At 40.8% G+C, this 22,282-nt stretch overlaps 1 protein-coding gene across 1 annotated transcript in view; it reads left to right on the top strand.

Moving 5' to 3' along the window:
* Positions 1-5,554: 5,554 nt before the first annotated feature.
* The window catches only part of LOC132879309 (tripartite motif-containing protein 16-like), a 279,045-nt gene continuing 262,317 nt past the window's right edge, over positions 5,555-22,282 (top strand). Inside the window, exon 1 of the mRNA XM_060913718.1 lies at positions 5,555-5,684. Coding sequence (XP_060769701.1) covers positions 5,644-5,684 — 41 coding nt within the window. The 5' untranslated portion in view covers positions 5,555-5,643. The remainder of the gene's footprint in view (positions 5,685-22,282) is intronic.

The raw sequence follows: 22,282 nt of genomic DNA, 5'->3' as shown, positions 1-22,282 counted from the left end.
ACACCCCCCCCCCAAAAAAAAAGAAAAAACAAACAAAAAAAAACAAATATATGAATGTCACAATTAGATTTTTGATCTTTTGAGCACTTCAAAGAAGGCCTTGAATCTTAATGGGCTTGAAAGGGGGTTTACAGTGTTTGTCTAAAGGCATTGCTGGGGCAAGGACTATTGTAAGAGACAGACTCAACTGGCATTCTCCACATTTGCAAAAAAAAAGTCTTTGTTACCACCTCATTTGGGAAAACTGATATTGTTCCAAAGAAAAGCATACAATAAAACCCTAAATAAAGCTGCCTTCGCCAAGAAAATTGTTAATCATTGTAAGTTAAAATAAGAGAATGTGACAGATGTGTACATGCTGCATTTCACATAATGCTTGCACACCTTGTGGCTTTCTCTATTTTTTTCATGTCACCTTCAAACATAGTGGTAAACATGGCAACATTATGATGCAAAATAATTTTGTTTTATGTTTGTTTAAAAGTCTAAACTTTAGTGAAATAAAGAACCGTTTACTTAAATATGTGTCTTCTTGCGCCTGTGCCGCGCACCCCCGCAAAAAAAAAAAAAAATCTCACTCCTACATTTTTGGGAAAGTTGGCAGCCCTGATATATTATGCTTCCATAGTCAAGCACAGACCTAATCAAACCTGTATAAATTGTTCTTAGAGCGTGTCTGCTTGCTCCGCACTCCACTCCGCATAGACATCTCATTACATTTATTACTTTCTTGCATTTATCAATCATTTTTTGTATATGCACTGCCCATGTTAATCTTTGGTCAAACCAGATATTTAAAGGAGTCAACCCTTTCCAATTCATTAGCAGAGAGATTCACTTTTATATCCTTAGCCATTTTCTTTCCTGAGAAAAACATTATTTTGGTTTTGTCAATAGAGATCCTAAAACCCCATCTAATGGACCATTTATCCACTACATCAACTGCTTGCTGTATCTTACTCACCACATATTCAACATTTCTCCCTCTTTTCCATAAAGCACCATCATCTGCAAACAATGCTACATCCACAAAATTCTCCACTTCCTTAAAAATGTCATTTATCATAATGGAGAACAATAAAGGACTGATAATGCTCCCTTGTGGGATACCATTTTCTACCTGATACCGCTCACTTGTCACCCCATTAATCCTCACCATTATTGTTCTATCTGATAAGAATTCCTTAACCCATGTGAAAACTCTTCCCTTGACTCCCATATGATTTAACTTAATCAAAAGGCCCTCCTACCACATCATGTCATACGCCTTCTGAGCAATCCTCATTTGAGAAGTTGGCTGTTAAACTCCATGGACACACACCTATTATTATCGCTACGCTGTATAGACCACCCAAACCATCAAATACTTTTATTAATGAACTCTCAACTATTTTAACTTCCTTCAGTGCTATGTCTCCAAACATTATTTTACTGGGGGATTTTAATATCCACTTTGACCACTCAGATAACTTGCTTACTAAAGATTTTAAGGCAATGTTAGATTGTTTTGATATGGCCCATATTGACTTTCCTACGTATTCAAAGGGCCACACTCTTGATTTAATCTGTTGTACTGGCATTGCCCCATTTAGTATCAGTTCAGCTGACCTACCCATCTCTGACCATAAGCCTGTCTTATTCAATGCTAACCTACCGCTCAGTAAGTTAAAATCACATCATGTCTTTTCGCAACATCAGACATGTAGGTTAGCATTGAATAAGCCTGTCTTATTCAATGCTAACCTACCGCTCAGTAAGTTAAAATCACATCATGTCTTTTCGCAACATCAGACATGTAGAGAAGGAGGATTTTATTAATTTAATTGCCTCAAGCCCAAGCCCTGTCTCTGCTTTTCTACCTTCAAACCTAGTGGACGATTATAACAGCTGCCTATCCTCTGCACTTGATGCCCTCGCCCCTGTTAAAACTCGGGCTGTTTCCTTTACCCACTCTGCCCCTTGGTATACACCGGAGCTACGGCAGCTCAAGGCAGCAGGACGTCGCCTGGAGAGGCTTAGTGCAAAAACTGGACTTACTATTCATAAACAAATGTACTCTGATCATATACTTCACTACAAAAATAGGCTATCAATAGCGAAAAACTCCTACCTTACTAATGCCATCAGCTCTGGTGAAGGGAATACTAGGAAACTTTTCTCCACTGTGAAAAATCTACTGAAACCACCAGTATCCAGCCTTAACAACAACCTCCCTAATAACCACTGCTCTGCTTTTCTGAAATTCTTTGATTCTAAAATCACCAACATCCATGAACAGCTCACCACTGCAAATGTCATCCAGCCTGAACTGCTGGCAGCAAGTGCCACAAAACTAACCTCACCTAGTGCCTTATGTGACTTCAGTCTTCCAACTGAGAACTACATCTCTGAGCTCATTACTAAATCAAACTCTTCAACCTGTCTTTTGGATCCCATCCCCACCTCTCTAGTTAAAGCATGCTTACCAGGTTTAATAACCTTGATAACCTCCATTATAAAATCCTCTCTGACAACCAGCACAGTCCCATCGTCACTAAAAGTTGCCATAATCAGACCAACACTGAAAAAATCTGGACTGTAATGACCTCAACAACTATCGTCCTATATCTAATCTGCCATTCATTTCAAAATACTTGAGAAAGCAGTTGCATCTCAACTTCTGACATACCTCCAATATCATAACTCTTTTGAGCAATTCCAATCTGGTTTTCACCCTCAACACAGTACTGAAACAGCACTTGTTAAGATCACAAATGATCTTCTTCATACAGCTGATGCTGGTCTGTTGTCCATCCTCATCCTTCTGGACCTCAGTGCCACTTTCGACACAATATCCCATGAACTTTTGTTAGAGCGGCTAATGAGCATAGGAGTCTGTGGCATTGCCTATAAGTGGTTTAAGAGCTACTTATCTGACAGAACTTATTTTGTCCAGATCCAGGACCAGCGAACTGAAAGCTCCACCCTCCATCATGGAGTTCCACAGGGATCAGTACTGGGGCCACTCCTGTTCATTGTCTACCTCCTTCCCCTTGGTAACATTTTCAGGCACAATAGAATACAGTTTCACTCATATGCTGATGACACCCAGCTTTATGTGTCCACTAGGCCCACTGCCAGCATCCCACCCAGTGCCCTCACTGCCTGTCTCCATGACATACAGACATGGATGACAAGAAATTATGTAAAACTCAATAGTAGTAAAACTGAGCTTCTACTCATTGGAACCACAACAACACTTCAAAAAAGCAATATCAAATCACTCTCTATAGGTGAGAACATTATACCAGTCTCTCAACAGGTAAAGAGCCTTGGAGTTATCCTGGACAGCATCCTCTCATTCTCCAACCACATCAATAATGTCTGTCGAACTGCATTCTTCCATCTCAGGAACATCTTCAGACTGCGTCTTGTACTTACCCAGCACTCTGCTGAAGTGCTTGTTAATACCCTGGTAACATCCCGCATAGACTACTGCAACGCAATTTTGACAGGCATCCCAAACAAACTCGCCCATCGTCTACAGCTCATCCAAAACTCTGCGGCACGCATTATTACCTGTTCAAAGTCCTTCCATCATGTTTCACCCCGGCTGATTCAACTACACTGGCTTCCAATATCCCAACGTATTGACTTTAAAATCCTGCTAATCACTTTCAAAGCCTTCCATAATCTTGCCCCGCCATATATTAAAGAACTCCTACAGACCTACACACCCTCTCGTTCACTACGATCATCTAATATGGGATTATTGGCTGAACCAAACGTCAGACTCACTACAATGGGAGAAAGGGCTTTCTCATATGCTGCTCCGAAACTATGGAATTCCTTTCCCTCACATATCCGTACCCTGGACTCTGTTTCACAATTCAAAAGTGCACTTAAAACTCACCTTTTTAAAATAGCAGATGGGCTCTAAGCCACACACTTGCTGTTATGATTTTGATGTTTTTATCATTGGGTTTTTTTTCTTTTTAATGTTGACTTTTTATCTGTAAGGTGACCTTGGGTGCTTTGAAAGGCGCCGTGAAACAAATTAAATGTATTATTATTATTATATTATTATAGATCTCCTGTTGATGATCTCACCTCATCGCTGCCTTTCCCTTTGATTTTAATGATATTTCTGGTGGATGGGGTTTGAACCCTGCACTGACTGGGATTAGATAAAGTCTTGTGTTAACACTACAAGCAGATTTCTTCCTTGTGCCTTTCAGGAGATTCATTTCAGTCTGTTAACAATGTTAAAATGACCTGTGTCAGTGTGGGTTTCCTCCTGGTTCTCCAGTGTTCTCCTACTTCTCAAAGACACATCTAATGACTGAGTGAGGCGACTCAGGATCTCTGATCTCAAACATATTCACCTACCAACTTCATTTCCATCTCAACAACCTGTTCATGAGAATCAATTCTTCATCGACCCAGAATAATGTTCTTGATAAAACATGATGTCAGTAATAAAACAGGATGAGGGATGCTGCTCCAGGAAACTAATCTGCGATGAGGTGGTGGGATGTGACCCAACACAAAGTGGATTAGTTTCCATTAACAGCACGTCATGAAGAGTTCAGGCTCTTGTTAAGCCTGGAGCGCTCATACTGAGTGAAATGGAGATTATGTAGAAAAAAAGATCCACTTTTGTGATTTCTATCCGCAATAAACAATGCAAAATCAATAAAATATGGTTTTCCTTCCTGACAGCTGCGTCCTCCTCACTTTTAAAATGGCTCCAACATTCTTGAGGGATGAAGATCAGTTTAAAGATGTCACGAGGAAAAAGCTGCTCAAGTGAAACAGTTGTAATTTATCAACAAGGCTGAAAGTTGTGCTTGAGGTGTCAGTAGGTGGAAAAGTCCAGAAAATTAAGATCCATTCTGTGAGAATTTCATGAAATTAATTCTAATCAGTGCAGCTACATGGGTTATATTTCTGCACTGAAGGGAGATGAAATGGTTAATAGAGGAGTGTTCATGATCTCTCTGTGCTCCTCCTCTTCCTCTATTGCTCTTTCACACAGAGAACCAGGAAGTAACTTGTCATTTCAGAGAAAAAAACTGATCTCTTTCTCTCTCTCTCGTTGTGATTTCAGGAAAATGGCCGAGGCCAGTATTTCAGTAGCTCAGGACCAGTTCATGTGTCCAGTATGTCTGGATCTCCTGAAGGATCCGGTGACTATCCTCTGTGGTCACAGTTTCTGTAAGGTGTGTATTAATGGCTGCTGGGATCAGGAGGATCAGAAGGGCGTCTACAGCTGTCCTCAGTGCAGAGACACTTTCACGACAAGGCCTGTTCTTCGCAGAAACAACATGCTGGATGAAGTGGTGGAGAAACTGAAGAAGACTGAAGTCCAAGCTGCTTCTCCTGCTCACTGTTACGCTAGACCTGGAGATGTGGAGTGTGATTTCTGCACCGGGAGAAAACACAAAGCCGTCAAGTCCTGTCTGATTTGTTTGGCTTCTTATTGTGAAACTCATCTGAAACCTCATCTTGAAGTTCCTGTTTTGAAAAAACACACATTAATTGAAGCCTCAGCAAAACTCCAAGAGAAGATCTGCTCTGAACATAACAAGCTGATTGAGATCTACTGTCGTACTGATCAAATATGTATTTGCTCTTTGTGCATGTTGGATAAACATAAAAACCATGACGCTGTTTCAGTTGCAGCAGAAAGAGCTGAGAAACAGGTGAGAACTAGAAATTTTTCCAGAATTAAATAATCTTAATTATAGTTTCCCATCTAGAAACAGGTGCTTTAGTCAGTGCTATGATTTGAACTTTAATTTCAATGTGTGTCTCAGGGCTTTACATTAACTTTTTTGCTCACCGGCCACTGTGGCTAGTGGTTTTCCCGAGTCACTAGCCATTCAGCCTTTTCACTAGCCACAATTTTGTTGCCAGGAAATTGCAGTTTTTTCTTCACCATGATGCGTTAAAGTTCGGAAGATCTAGATTTAATTATGAATGGCAGCGTATAATGTATCTCTACAGTAGCACTCAATACTCAGTGCTGTTAAGGTCGCTCCCTATATGAAAACATGCAACCAGTTGAGACAAAAATATAAACAGAGTATTCTGTTTATTGAACTCAAATTCAGGCCCCTTACAATATGAAATATCGTATAATATGAAAAATAACATTCAGTACAACTGAACTGATTCTAATATTAAAAGTCCAATTCAAAACATTTATCAGTGAAAAACATTTGATGTTTTGATATGCAAGTATTATGTGTATTATCAAATATTATTATGTATATTATGTATTATCTATTAGTGTGTGTGTGAACATGTGTAGAGAGAGACATTAAATGTCCTCATTACATTCATCATCAGATGAGTCTGAATCGTCCATGAAAAATGGTCTTCGTGACCTGAGGCTTCCAGCAGGCCATAAGTTGATAGCTGGGGCGAGATCAACTTCTTTCCAATCGCGTGAACGTTTTTAAACAGCAGCTCCATCCTCTCCAGCTCAGCCGACTTCATGACAGCCAGGGACTGAAAGCAATGCTGTCCTGTAGTGAACCAGCCGTCTTCGCCTGTTTTGATGTTATAGTACCGATGTGTGCTTTTGACTTTTCGTGGTCCTTTATAGTTTTGAGTTTAAAATTACTGGTGCCTGTCTTTGCCAGACTTTCTACAGTCTTTGCAGTACAGGGTATTTTCGGTTTTGCTATGAACTAGCCAATCTCACCCAAACTTCCATTTGTCATTGAACTGTCTTATCTTCCTATTAGCGTCTTGTTCATCTCCATGGCCGGAGCCAGCTATGAGGCCCCCGCCGTCTGGACCTCGGTCATTTTTAAGAGCTGAAAATACATTTGTACGCTAAATATTCAACTGGATAAAAAATAAAGAATAACATTAAAACATCGTTAAAAGTGCATTGATAATTATGTTAAACGTTGATTTTGTATTTTGTGTTTGTTTGGTGTGCGCGGCTCTGAGACCATGAACATAAATGCAAATGAGCGCGCGACTCGGCGGAGGAACGCAGTGCAGGAGACAGGGTTTTCATGGGAACCATCAGCGCACTTTCATCAGGCTGTTCAATTTACATTTTCGAAGCAGCGCAGTTGTAGCCAGACGCACAGCTTGTGAACAGGCAAGGCAGGCAACTGTTTGGGGCCCCCTGGCCCAGGGGCCCCCCGAGAGTCGGGGCCAGAGGGCTTAGTTATTTTGTTTTTTATTGTTCTTTACCATTGTATTTTCACATTTGGAATTTAAAAATATTTGGTTTCATACATTTTTCGTTGGCGTCAGATTATTTATAACATATTGGTGATGAACACTGGTCAGAAGGGCCCCCTGGAAATTTTTGCTTGGAGCCACAACAGACTCTAGAATCGCCTCTGGTTGTAGCCTGCCTTGTTTGTGATTTTAAAAATAAATCATTCGATAAGCCAAAGCAATAGAGTGGAAAGTTTCAACTTATGTTTGCCTTGGGTAACTTTGCCTAAAACATGGTGGTGTATACTGATTTTTTTTTCCCCAGATTTTTTTTTTGTGTGTGTGTGTTGGTGTAACGGATGCCAGATTGTTAATGTATCTTAGTTCCATAGGCTACATGGTTAGGGTATCTTTTGTCCTCATTGCTTGGGCCAGATCAAACCATTAAACAAGCTTAAATGATTCTTACTCTTGCCACATACATGATTTTTTTTTTTCAAAACTGATGATATTCAGTTCAAACACTATAAAGAGTAATTTCAGGAATAGATCTCTTGTGTGCCATGTAATTCACCCCTCTCATTTAAATATGGTGAACATTTTTCGGGGTGCGCTTTGCGCGTCACGGACCTCGGTGATTTTAAAAAGCTGCTCCGGCCCTGCGCATCTCTGCCCCTTTTCCCTGAGCAGCAGGGTTTGAAACTCCAGCTATATGCCGCCACATAGTGCGCTTCTCAGTCGTCAGCAACTTTGTTGCTTCATTCATTAACCGCAGGTTACCGTATCATTGATTTTATCTGAGACGTTCTAAACAATTCTAACATGTTGTGTCAGAATGTTTATGCAGGTGCTCATGGGAGTTGTAGGCGCGTAATATTACATTGCAATGCGTTTATTATATCAGATGCCTTCAGAGAAAACTACAATTAAAATATATTGTCATACCACAGAATAAACCACCCGCCAAAGTGGCTAGATGAAAGTTATTACCCGCCAAAGCCCAATTTTACCCGCATTTGGCGGGTGGGTGGGTGCTAATGTAAAGCCCTGGTGTGTATCAATCAGAAGGATTCTGTAAAAGCTGATTAAAATTGTCTGTGTTCTGGTGAACAGAGTGTTAAACTTATCTTCAGTGATGGTCGTAATCTGGTTCGGGGTGGGTTTCCTGATAACGTTGCCCTTCAGACCAAAACAGAGAGTTGAGAGACTCTCTTAAGGAATGAATGTTGTCTCTGTACGTGTTTTTCCCAAACTCGCTCGTAAGAAGGAGTCTAAAGAGCAACAGGAGGAAGAACGTCTTTGTAGTTTGCGTCCCTGAAGGCAATCATATTGGACATAACTAACAGTGTCCAAGTTAACTAGCTATGTGTAAACATTAGCCGTGGACAAGACTATGGCAACTTGGCGGGCAAATCCACAGAAAGTCATTTGACTAATCAGACTGTGTAGCGATTGCAACGTTATCGCGAGCTCTAAAGCACAGACAACTTCACTGCAAGCTTTCTCTTGGAATAAAACGTTTATATCCCTCAATATGCTTCCGCAGGTCGGATGGGGAGTTTTTATAGGCTGTGATGTGCTCCGTTTTAGGCAAACAAAGCAAACATTTAAAATGAAACGACTCTTTATTCCTTTCAGAAAACTGAACCATGGGTTCTAGCTATAGAACCGTGGGTGTGTGCATTCCCCAGAAGAACCGCCTCCTTCCATTCTGCCATCAACTGATCGTGTTAAATAATGCTGCGGAGAAATCATTGATCTTGATTTTATCCAGTCTATGGACGTGACGTGACCCTAGTGATTACTGATAGACTGTCTCAGTGTCACCTGCGGAAAAACCAATCACGTTTTAGAAAAGAAAAAAACATCCACTTTCAAAGCTGCTTCATAGTAACGAGTAACGAGGACCTTGATAGAAATGTAGTGGAGTAAAAAGTACGATATTTGTCTTTCAAATGGAGTGAAGTTAAAGTCATAAGTTTCCACAAAAAATACTCAAGTAAAGTACAGATACTCAAAAAGTGTACTTCAGTACAGAACTCAAGTAAATGTACTTCGTTACTGTCCACCTCTGATAATTAACTCGATGTATTTGCAATGTAGAAGAAAACTAATTGAACACCACCAGCAGATTCAACCCCAGTTTCCCCCGCTGACTGTGAGAGTCCCTCAGAGCCGCATGCGCATTCTGTGGATTCGGCAGCGAGCGAGTCGCTCTTTGTTTTGAACGAGTGCTCCGGGTCTCTCGTAAATTCCGAGCAAACTAAAGGACGACTTGTGCTACGATGTTGTTCGGGAAAACCACGTTAGCTTGATGATGGATCTTAAGAGGTCATTTAAAACTCTCTTGGCCTTAAGAGGCTTTCGGGAAACCCAGCCCAGATCAGTTAGTGACCATTTCTCTCTCTCTCTCTCTCTCTCTCTCTCTCTCTCTCACACACACACACACACACACAGAGTACATAACCTTCAGAGCGAAACATGAATGTACTTTGAACTGACATTAATATGGAACCAGTTCGCTCGTACTGTATAAAAAGCTGAATGTATTTTATTTGTCCTCAGAGTGAGTTAAAGGAGGAGCAGATGAAATCCCAGCAGAGAATCCAGGAGAAGCAGAAGAAGGTGCAGGAGCTGAAACAGGCTGTGAACACTATAAAGGTGAGCAGTGAGCAGAGACAGAGCTGCTCCTAGAAACACACACAACATGGACAACGAGTCATTTACAGTCCCAGTAAGAGAGGGAATGATAGATGAGCTTTAAATCTTGTGTGTGTGTGTGTGTGTGTGTGTGTGTGTGTGTGTGTGTCCTAACAGCTCAGTGCACAGACAGCAGTGGAGGACAGTGAGAGGATCTTTACTGAGCTGATCAGCTCCATGGAGAAAAAGCGCTGGGAGGTGACTGAGCTGATCAGAGATCAGGAGAAGGCTGAACTGAGTCGAGCTGAACGACTCCTGGAGCAACTGGAGCAGGAGATTGCTGATCTTCAGAGGAGAGTCACTGAGCTGGAGCAGCTTTCACACACACACGATCACATCCATTTCCTCCAGGTAACACTCACTGTCTGATCTACAGAGCCAGCTGTTCCTCACACACTCTCTAAAACACCTCTCATTAAGGGAACAATAAATGTCCCTGTCTGACATCACAAGTGGGTTTGACATTTCATTTGCTTTCTGTAGGTTTTAGCTTCTGGACGTCGCTCTCCTCAATTACCCAGACCATCATTTCACACATCCAGCGTCACTGTCCATCAACATCTCTCATTTGATGGAGTGAGGAATTCTCTCTCAGATCTGAAAAAGAGACTCGAGGAATTCTGTGAGGAGGAATTCAACAAAATCCCTCCACATGGTAAGAGGAGCTGTTCCTGCTGGAGAAACACAGTGATGTGTTATTTCTTAGCGATGCTCCTGCTTTCTTTTCTGCAGACACTTTATTCACCCGACACTTTGAACTAAAACACTGATTTAAAATGAATAAACTGACTGGATCACTTTAAACTCTTTCCATCTTTTACACAAACTCATGTTTCTATTTTTTCTCTCCACAGCTGCAGCAGTTCAGATCATTTCAGCACCAGAACCACAGAGCAGAGAAGAGTTTCTGAAATGTACATCTAACACACACCACACACACACACACACACACACACGTCTAGGCCTGTCATGATCACAAATTTTGTTGGACGATATATTGTCTCAGAAATTATTGCGATAAATGATATTATTGTTAATGTTTTTTCAAGACAATTTTATGCCACTAGTAAAATAATAATGATCATGCAAATACACCCTTTCAGAGAACAGTAAACTTTTTAATTAAGTCAACTTATTCAATTCAACAGTGGAACATAAAAAATAAATATAAATAAATAAGTTAAAGAAATGAAACAACAATCAAACAAAACCACTCACAACAAAAACAATAAATAAAATACAATTTATGGCTCTTAAAAATTGCACTGAAGTGAATATTAACTTGGCACAGGGTAATAAAAAGACATTCTTTTCTTCACAGGCAACATTCTGCCAATCCAGTTTCTCAAAGATTAGTACCCAGATCAACAAAAAGTGCAAAGTAACAACGTATTGCCAGCTGTCATTTGGATAAAAGTCACAACAATTAGAACGAGAGAACATGTAGGCAAGGGCGTAGGTTTGGTATTAACATTGGTGGAGACAAAAACCCAATGCCAACCCCCAGTGGTGCCAACTTCAGGTCAACATTAGAGGGTCACAATATTTTGCTCCATTGTCTTCAACCAAAAGAGTCTCCATCATCTCTCCAAAGGCCAGACTTTTAACATTTGAAGTTCAGAACTGTAGTAATTCATGAATAATAATAATATGAAATCCATTTGATTAACTGCAAATCTTGCATGTGATGATGAACTCATTCTACCAGTTTGCAAATGTGTTTTCCAAGCGAATAGCGCACTGACTGTCGGGAGGGTGTATGTTCCTTTCCCTCATAAATGGAAGTAAAACCCATCCGGAGCCTTAAACACTGTGTTCCATGAGGCTGGCAGGGGGAGTCGCTCTCTTCTGTGGGATCTTTAACTAGTTTTAGAATGCTAGTTTAAGCTGATATGTGATTGATCTAACGGTAAAACAGCACGAGGGCTCGAGAACTTTGACAGGTTACAATTTTACTTGGCAACAGAATGTATCTGAATTCTGATTGGTTGTTGTTATATTATTGCCCTTTTGTTGTGTTCTTGAGCCCAGAGTGGGGGGAGGGGGGAGTGACAGGGTTCTACAGAGAAAAGTTTTCACTGCAACCGAACTGCTGTTTTCGTGACCACGCCCCCAGCGCGGATATTCATGTTCACATTGTTCAGTTTGTTTTTCTCTTTTATTTTAGATTTCTGTTATCTGACTCTGGATCCCAACACGGCACATCGTCACCTCATTCTGTCTGAGAAGAACAGAGCGGTGAGATGGAGTGAGAGAGAGCAGCGTTACTCTGATCATCCAGAGAGATTTGATTCCTGGTGTCAGGTGTTGTGTAAGGAGAGTGTGTGTGGACGCTGTTACTGGGAGGTGGAGTGGAGCGGTGCTGGTGTGTCCATATCAGTCTCATATAAAGACATCAGCAGGAAAGGACGGGGTATTGAGTGTCGGTTTGGACTCAACAATCAGTCCTGGAGTCTGCGGTGTTCTTCTTCTTCTTCTCTCTCTTTCTGGCACAACAACATTGAGACTGATCTCAGAGTTCCATCACCCTCCAGAATATGAGTGTATGTGGATCACAGTGCAGGAACTCTGTCCTTCTACAGCGTCTCTGACACGATGAAGCTCCTCCACAGAGTCCACACCACATTCACTCAGCCTCTATACGCTGGGTTTAGACCCTACTGGGTTTCTGGTTCTACAGTGAGATTGTGTGATCCAGAATAAAAGTGTGTAGTGTTTTCTGTAAAATTCCTGCACGTTGCCACGTTGTTGCTCAGTCGTCTGTTTCACTAGAACACAATCCAGCTGCACAAAAACATTCATTTTAATATTTAAATTAAAACAGATGAATAATTTAAAATAATGAAAAAGGAAATGTTAAAAATTAACTGTCAGACAAGAAACTCGTCAAATTTAAAAAGAAAATGATCTCATGACCTTCGCATTATAAAGTTGTGTTTGTTTCATATTAAGCAGCGTCTCATTAAATAACTAATAAACAGTAATAAAGCCAGAACAGAACAACATTTTTAAACCTGTTCAGGTCACACTATATAAAAATAAAACATCACTTTTGGAATGAATTTGATTTTTCTGCTTGTGTTCTAAAATGTAAAATCCACATTCACTTTTTCAAATCTGAACTTGTTTCTAAACCCTGAGATTTGATTGTAAAACACTGAACAATATTTAAACTCCATTAGAACATCCAGTACATGATCGGTTCAGGCTGCCGATGTCGTGTTCATCCCATATTCAGCCTGGATGATGATTGGCCCGCAGATAGAACCTTATAAATCCAGGTTTATCTGTGAGTTTGGGATTTTTATCCAAATATTCCAATCAAAGCTTTGCAGAATAAAAGATAAGAGCACAGGAGAATAAAGTTTCCCCCAGTGATGGAGTTTCTGTGCTGAACTCATTTTCAGACAGAAGCAAATTCAACCTTTTCCTGAGAGTTTCAGCAGCTGGATAAATATTGTTCAGTATTTTAAACTGAATTTCTTTTGCTGTGGGTGAAATTGGCCGTCTAAGATAACTACAGTGTGTATTTGTTAGCGTTCCTCCATCGTCAGTTATTCTTACTTTTTTTTTTATATCGCGGAATAGCTTCCATTTTAAAATATTCCTAATTCCTTTGTTATTAGATTTTCTTTCACTGATTTTCAATTCAGGCAGTTTGACCAACATCTTTGAATATTCAAGGGTATTTTTTATCGTGAACCTTAAGGGAGGTGGAATAGCTCTACAAATTTAATTAAATTCTCTATAGACACATTTTAAATGAAACTTTTCTACAAATGAATTAAATTGCATTAAATGTCCATTTTCATCCATTAGATCAGTAACATCTAAAACTTTATCATTCCATTCTTGTTGAAATAAAGTCTTCCTATTAATTGTAATGTTCTATTATTCCACAAGGTTAAGTACGCTCGCATTTTTGTACATTAAATAAATAATTTTGGTGAAATTGGGCAGCCTTGTCTGATTCCACGTAAAATCTTGAATAATTGATTGATTACCAGTCATATCCAGAATCAGTCGGACGTGGTTTTGAATACATCTTCCCTTCATGAAGGCTGATTGATATTCGTCTACAAGTTTTACAAGTCCACGCTTTAGACGATTAGCAGATACTAAGGCAAGTAATTTATAATCATTGCATAGTAAGGTTATAGGTCTCCAATTGTCTAGTAACAAGAAGTCTTTTTTGGGTTTTGGTAGCAAGGTTATTAAGCCTGTCTTCATCGTCAGGGATAAACATCCTTTGTGAATGCATTCTAAAAATGCTCTATATAATATATATTTTTTTTAATATCCACCCAAAAGTATTTTAAAAATTCAGATGTTAAGCCATCGATTCCTGGTGATTTGCCATTTTTCATTTGTTTTAATGCAATTTCAATTTCTGTTATAGTTTATTCCTCATCAAGTGTATGTTTGTCTTCATTTTTTTTTGATGTCATCATTGATGGGATAAAATAAGACATCACATTCTGATTTATTAAATTTAAGTTCCAATAAACGAGCCAAATTCCATCCTGTACTCATTTCTGATCTTCTATTATATTATCATTGGTCATAAGCTTACTCATTTTTTTCTTAGTTTGTCTTTGTTTTTCAAGTCCGAAGAAATACGATGAACTTTTTTCACCCTGTTCGATCCATCCAGCTCTTGATCGAGTGGAAGCTCCATTTGCCTTTATTGTGTACATTTCGTCTAGTTGAGACTGCAGTGACTGTAATTCTGAAATGTTTTCTAAGGATAGTTGTGTGTTATTTACTAATGTATTAATTTTATCAATCAGATCCTTTTGTTCTTGTCTCCTTATACGTGAAAGTTTTTTACCCATGCCAATTGCTATTTGTTTGACCTTAAACTTAAACCATTCCCATTTACTCCTATCAGACATGTCTAACTCTTCAACCTCCAAAATAAGAGACTTCACCCGATCACAAAATTCACCGTTCTGTAATAAGTCGTGATTAAATGTCCAGATATTAGGAAGGATCTTATGTTGCTTAGACATGAATAGGTTTAGACTAATCGTACAATGGTCTGTGAGCGGAGAGGCTGAAATTTCACAATCTAAAATATCATTATACAGCTCACAAGAGATAAGCCAGTAATCTAGTCTCGAACACTGACCGTTTCCTGCAGCATTAAACCATGTATATTGAATACAAGTTGGGTTTGATGACCTCCAAAAATCAATTACATTCGTTGTTCATAAATTCAGTATAATGCGGCTGTAAACAGGTTGTGGATTCCTGTGAGGTATTCGATCTAACCATGAATCAGGGGCTATGTTAAAGTCTCCGCCCATTATCACTTTTACTGAAGTATATGATGTTTTTCATTCGTTAACAAGTTTACTTCATTCCTCTGTTATGATTTTGGGTACAAATAAGGTTCATTTGGTTGTGCTTAGAACTGTGATATTGGTGAATTGCTCCTAGAGGGAACAAAAGAGTTAACCTGTTGTAATAATAGGATTAAATAGGTGCAGTTCAATAACCATTTAACGTTAAATATAATCGTTTACAGACCGGTCTAAAACATAGAAATCAGATTAAAATTCAAAAGGAGAGAGAGAAAGAACTTTATAAATTCATCCATCTTAGGTAGATTATCTAACTGAATTATACTTCATTTCAGTGAGACAACACAGGAAATTTGCCTGAGTAAAATTTACTCACATTGAAGAAAATTTTACTCTGCGTCAGATAACATTTGGTCCCTCTCTAAAAAGAGTAAAAGTTACTCTTTTGGTAGAGCTGTTTTTCTAGAGTCAATTCTGCTCAATTTCGTGTTAATATTTTACTCTTTGTGGTGCTATTTGACTCAGAGTGTCTTAAAATTAACTTTTGTGCCATTTTACTCAGTTCAGAGTTATAATCAACTCTATTGTGAGAAACAGTAAATTTACTCTGCCAAAATTTTCCTCACCCTTGGAGAGGTTTCTTATCAGTTAAGAGTCAAAACTAACTAACCAGAGGAACTCTTCAGAATTGCTGTTACATTGAATTTACTGACATTTTGCCAACTAATTAAATAATGGATAATAACTAACAGACTTTACTAAATAAAAATCAACAAACTGTATACCCATGACTCAGTTTATTTCCCAGGCACTTGTTTTCTTTTTCTTTTTTTTACAAATCCTCCATGATGACATGGAGAAAAAAAAAACATTAAAATAGTAAAAGTATTATAAAACACCACAATACAACAAAATTGAATACAAGGAAAAGAGTTTAAGAAAATTGGAGAAAAGCAAGAGAGTTACAAAAAGATGAAGAGAAGTGCACAGAAGGACTGAAAGAAATTCACCGCTCGCTGGCGTGGGGTGAATTTGTGCAACCTACGGCCTTTGTGTCGGGCCCCCCGGATGGTTACTACCGTGGATCTGCTGATTTCTGCCAAGTTTGGGCTCGTCAATGCTAGGTCGCTAGTGAACAAAACTTTCATCCTGAAGGATTTGCTTACTTCCCGGGGACAGGATTTTCTCTGTGTGACTGAGACGTGGCTCGCTGTTGGTGAGTCCAGCGCCCTCACAGAACTTTTATCTGGGGATTGCTGCTATTTTAACTCCCCACGGACCTTGGGCCAAGGAGGAGGAATAGCGACCATTTATAAAAGTCATTATAAATGTAAGCAACTGTCTCTGTCATCCTCTTTTACCAGCTTTGAGATGAGTTTATTTGAACTGGCTCGCCCTCACACAGTGTTGTGTGCAGTGGTCTACAGACCTCCCAAATACAATAAGGACTTTATAAGTGACTTTTCTGATTTCCTGGCTGAAATTATTCCCGGGCGGCACGGTGGTGTAGTAGTTAGCACTGTCGCCTCACAGCAAGAAGGTCCTGGGTTCGAGCCCCGGGGCTGGCAAGGGCCTTTCTGTGTGGAGTTTGCATGTTCTCCCTGTGTCCGCGTGGGTTTCCTCCGGGTGCTCCAGTTTCCCCCACAGTCCAAAGACATGCAGGTTAGGTTAACTGGTGACTCTAAATTGACCGTAGGTGTGAATGTGAGTGTGAATGGTTGTCTGTGTCTATGTGTCAGCCCTGTGATGACCTGGCGACTTGTCCAGGGTGTACCCCGCCTTTCGCCCGTAGTCAGCTGGGATAGGCTCCAGCTTGCCTGCGACCCTGTAGAAGGATAAAGCGGCTAGAGATAATGAGATGAATGAATGAAATTATTCCCGAGTATGACCGTGTCCTTATTGTTGGGGATTTTAATGTTCATGTGTGTTGTCCTGATAAGCCAATGGTGAAGGACTTTCTTAACCTTATTGACTCTTTTAATCTAGTACAGTCTGTTTCTGGTCCCACACAAGAATGTGGACAGACACTCGATCGTGTTTTATCATACAGTTTGCCTGTTTTTAACTTGGAGATCTGTGACGCAGTGTTTTCGGACCATATGCAACGACACGGACGAGCTTAGTTCATGGTTTCACTCCTCCTGCCAAATTGTTTTAGACACTGTAGCTCCATTAAAAATTAGGCAGCCTAAAACTAAATGTGAACCCTGGCTAAATGACACTACTCGTGCTCTCAGACGCCAGTGCCGTAGAGCTGAGCGCAAGTGGAAGAGAGACAAACTGCAAGTGTCTTTTCAAATGTTAAGAGAGCGCTGGCGTAACTATCAGACAACTGTGAAAGCTGCTAAAACTAAACATTTCTCTGATATTATTTTGTCAAACTGTCATAAGCCTCATGTTCTGTTTAAGACTGCCGACTCTGTTCTTAATGCTCCGCAGACCGTCGGTATTGAGGCTTCACCTGCTGTTTGTGAAGACTTTCTTCACTTTTTTATTGACAAGGTTGCTGGCACTCGGGCTCTAATCTCACCTTCTGCATATGACCCTTCAGTCTTTGTCCCCTGCTCAGCTGTCCTTGATAGGTTTGAGTCTGTGACTCTGTCAGATTTACAGGACACTGTTGGTCATTTCACTTCCTACTCACGAGGAAGCAAGATGGCGCCAGTGTGTCTTTCGGCTTGCCATCAGCTCCGTGAGCTGCTACCTGTCCGATTTGCGCTATGTCTGTTTATGCTGCTACTCATGCTATGCTGCCACTGCTCTGCTGGCCCTCCCTGGATTTATGATTGTCAGACTCTGCTTCATCTTAGAAGCACACTGGTGACCACCGATGGGTCTCTTATTCAATTCATCGAATGTCATCCTCTGTTTGTCTACCCCACCCTGGATTGTGTCCTTCACCTACCTTGTTGTACCTCTCTACGGAAGAAGCGCCGCAGGCGCCGAGGCAAGCGTGGAGGCATCCGCGTGGCAATGAGGAAAATCGCGAGTGTTTCTCTCGCCCAGCCTGGGCCTCGTCGGCTCTCTGCAGTCCATCTAGGCCGGACAGATCTCTTCCTGGCCCGTCGTTCGTGGGACCGCTGGTACTCCTGCCATGTTCCCATCACTCTGGAGGACCAACCTCAAACACCTGTCTGCTCTGCTCGCCCGAGACTGTGGATACGTCGCGGTGGGGTGAATTCCTTGAACATCCGCTCTCTGGAATATTCCCCTTGCCCTCAGGCTACGGGCCACTTCACTGCAAAAGTCGCCCTGGTCAACAGCAGGTCTGTGTCTAACAAAACTTTTGTTCTAAATGACTTTTTCTCCCGTTACAACCTGGATTTCCTCTTTTTAACCGAGACCTGGATTAGCGCTGGAATTGGCCAGTCTTCTGTCTTTATTGAACTCTGCCCGCCTCAGTGCTCGTTCATTAGCACACCCAGGTGCGCTGGAAGAGGAGGCGGGGTAGCGCTCGTTTTTAAAAACAGTCTTAATTTACGGACACTCTCTGTGGGGAGTTTTGTTACATTTGAACTGCAATGCGTAATTGTAGAATGTGCTATGTCACCGCTGGTATGTGTACTCGTCTACAGGCCTCCTAAGCACAACAAAGACTTTGTAACAGAATTCTCTGACCTTCTCTCTCACCTCCTGTCATTGTATGATCGCCTTCTTATACTTGGCGACTTTAATATCCATGTCTGTTGTCCTGACAGACCCATGGTTAACGAATTCTGTGGTGTAACAGATGCCTTTGGTCTTACTCAACATATAAACAAAGCTACTCATATCTTGGGACATACACTCGACCTTGTTCTATCCTATGGTTTTTCTGTGGATAACATTGTGATTGAGGATGCCATTTTTTCTGATCATAAACCTATTATGTTTAATGTTAGTTTATCAAATGCTCTGCAATCTGCCAAAATTCAAGGTCGTCACTCTCGTCACATTAACACTCAAACTGCATCCCAGTTCTCAGATAGTTTCATTAGTAACTCTGTTGCAGCTACTGTACCATTGCAACAGCGGCATCATCCTCTTCTTGGCCAGACGAATTAGTCAGTCTTTTTCAATCTTCTTGCTCTTCCATACTTAACTCTGTAGCTCCTCTCACATTCACCCGCCCCAAGCTAAAGTCTCAATATTGGTTGGATGAGGCCACCCGCTCACTCAGGCAAGCCTGCCATAAAGCTGAAAGGAAATGGAAAAAAGACCATCTCACTGTTTCCTTTGAAATTTTCCAGTCGACTTTAGCTTCCTTCCAGACTGCAGCTAAAAAAGCCAGAACTAAGCACCTCTCTGACTTAATTAGTACACACTCCAACAGACCCAATATTCTGTTTAGCACTATTAACTCTTTTCTTAACCCTCCTAACTCTCCAGTTGCTGATGTATCCACTGAGACCTGTGAAAAATTCCTCAAGTTTTTCACTGATAAAATAGAGAACATCAGATCAGTGTTTACGCCCTCCTTATCAACTGCTCTACCTGTTCACTCTTGTGCACTAGCTATTTCTACTCTTAACCAATTTCAGCCCATCTCTCTCAGTGAATTGCGGGAACTAGTTTTACATATGAAACCCACTGGATCCCCCTATGATGCCATTCCCTCCTGTATCATAAAGGATGTTTTTGATGCTGTTGGGCCATCGATTCAAATAATTCTAAATTCATGTCTCACATCTGGTACTGTCCCTACCTTTTTTTAAGCATGCAGTCATCCAACCCCTGCTTAAAAAACCCAACCTCGATGCCCAATGTTTGCAAAATTATCGCCCCATCTCCAAGCTCCCTTTTTTTTCAAAAGTTATAGAAAAAGCTATACTGTCACAGCTGATTCCTTTTCTGACCACCCATAACATACTTGAACCTTTTCAGTCAGGATTCAGATCCCTTCACAGCACTGAAACAGCCCTGCTTAAAGTAACTAATGATCTGCTCCTCACTTTAGATTCTGGTGATAATGCCATTTTGGTTTTACTCGACCTTAGCGCTGCATTTGATACTGTTGACCACAACATTCTCCTCAGCCATCTAGACCAGCAGGTGGGCATCAGCGACACTGCTCTTCTCTGGTTCAGGTCCTACCTTAAACAAAGGACCTTCTCTGTTTCTATTGGCCATTTCTCCTCATCAACTGCCTCTGTCTCCTATGGGGTCCACCAGGGGTCCATCTTGGGTCCCATGCTTTTCAGTCTCTACATGCTCCCACTTGGTGACATCATTAGAAAGCACAACATTTCCTTTCACCTTTATGCTGATGACTCACAATTGTATTTGCCCTTAAAATCTAGGGACTCCATCCAATCTCTCCTTGTCTGTCTTGAAGACATCAGAAATTGGATGGCTAACAACTTCCTCCAGCTAAATGGTGACAAGACTGAAGTCATTATTTTTGGTCCCTCCAAGGCAAGATGCACTACAGTGAATGATTTAGGTCACCTCACTCCTCATGTCACACCCTCTGCCAGAAACCTGGGTGTCTTCCTTGACTCCAATCTCTGTCTTGACAAACAGATTAGCACTGTGGTCAAAAATAGTTTTTACCAACTCAGAGTGATTTCCCGCCTCAAATCCTTCCTATCTCATAACGATCTTGAAATAGTCATCCATGCTTTTATCACATCACGACTGGATTATTGCAATTCCCTTTATCTTGGCCTCCCTCAAACCTCACTTAGACATTTACAGCTGGTCCAAAACGCAGCTGCACGTCTTTTAACTGGCACCAGGAGACGTGAGCACATCACTCCCATTCTGGCCTCCTTGGGACTCAGTGGGCTGGCCCCAGCCTACATCAATGACCTTTTACAGCCCCACTCAGTCCAAAGGTCTCTAAGATCCTCTAACACAGGGCTTCTTCATGTACCTCGCTCGCGGCTGAAGCAGAGAGGTGACAGAGCTTTTTCTGTTGCTGCTCCACGCCTCTGGAATCAGCTCCCACCGGACATCAGATTTGCTCCCTCCATCTCTGCCTTTAAATCTAAGCTAAAAACCCATCTCCACTCCTTGGCCTTTCCTTAACCATCAGCTTATTGTTATTGTTGTTATTATTATAGTTTTATTTTATTTATTTTGTTTTATTTTTCTTTTGATCATTTGTCTTTTAAATATTGACTATGTACAGCACTTTGGTCAGTGTATGCTGTGTTTAAATGTGCTATACAAATTAAACTTACTTACTTACTTACTTACACCCTGGACAAGTCGCCAGGTCACCTGCAGAAATAGAAAACAAAATGAACTAGTCCAAAACCCCAGTAACCTGTGTTGCCTACAATTACAGTTATGGAATAGCAGTTTCAGAAAAAAAAAAAAAAAACCTCTCACCACCAACACATTGATTCCTCATTTGTCTACAGTTACAGTAATGACTTATGCAAATTATTTTTTGGTATAGCCATTATAATTACCTTCTTCAACTTCAGTAGCGACAGCATTCTGGACGAGCTCTTGGAGCTCCCTCGTCTGTGTCAGGCCATGGCTCTGTGCAATGACCTTTGGTTTTATGTAGGTGGACCATTTCTCCAACAGCTTTGCAGAGGTTGAGTCACCAAAAAGAAGTGTAAAATCCTGCTCACTCTACCAAAAAGACAGAATAGAAACAAGTTATGGATTACTGCAAAAATACAGCACTAGATTTCAAATGTGTATGTCTACTGTAAGACTCACCAGACCAGGTATGTCCATGAATCGTGGGAAAATGGTTAGAATGTCAGATGACTTGTCAGGGTCATGCAAGATCTTCTGACGATAGACCAGGGTTAACTTCATCTTCTCCTTTACCACTGATTCATCTGCTGTGTGCTTCATCAGAGCTATTGCTTCCTGACACTGGCGTTCATTACTTAACCAGTTATCTTCTTTGTAAGGATCTCTGTCCACGGTTGGCCCGCCTGAAATTACAAACATGAAGCAACAATGCTTTGGTACTGATCTCTCCAACGATGTACAATGTAAAACTACAAGTGGGTTGGATAACACATGGAAATTATGTGTATGCAGTCATATTAAACCTTGCTTTGCTCTATATATAGCATTATAGAATCAAAAAACATCATTGGTGGGGCAGGTGGTAGAGGTGTCGTTTGGCAACCAGAGGGTTGCAGGTTCGAGCCCTGCTC

Source organism: Neoarius graeffei, chromosome 2 (genome assembly GCF_027579695.1).
Source record: "Neoarius graeffei isolate fNeoGra1 chromosome 2, fNeoGra1.pri, whole genome shotgun sequence".
NCBI classification, from domain to species: Eukaryota; Metazoa; Chordata; class Actinopteri; order Siluriformes; family Ariidae; genus Neoarius; species Neoarius graeffei.
The sequence above is the reverse complement of the archived record's forward strand: the minus strand, read 5'-3'. Positions and strand labels throughout refer to the sequence as shown.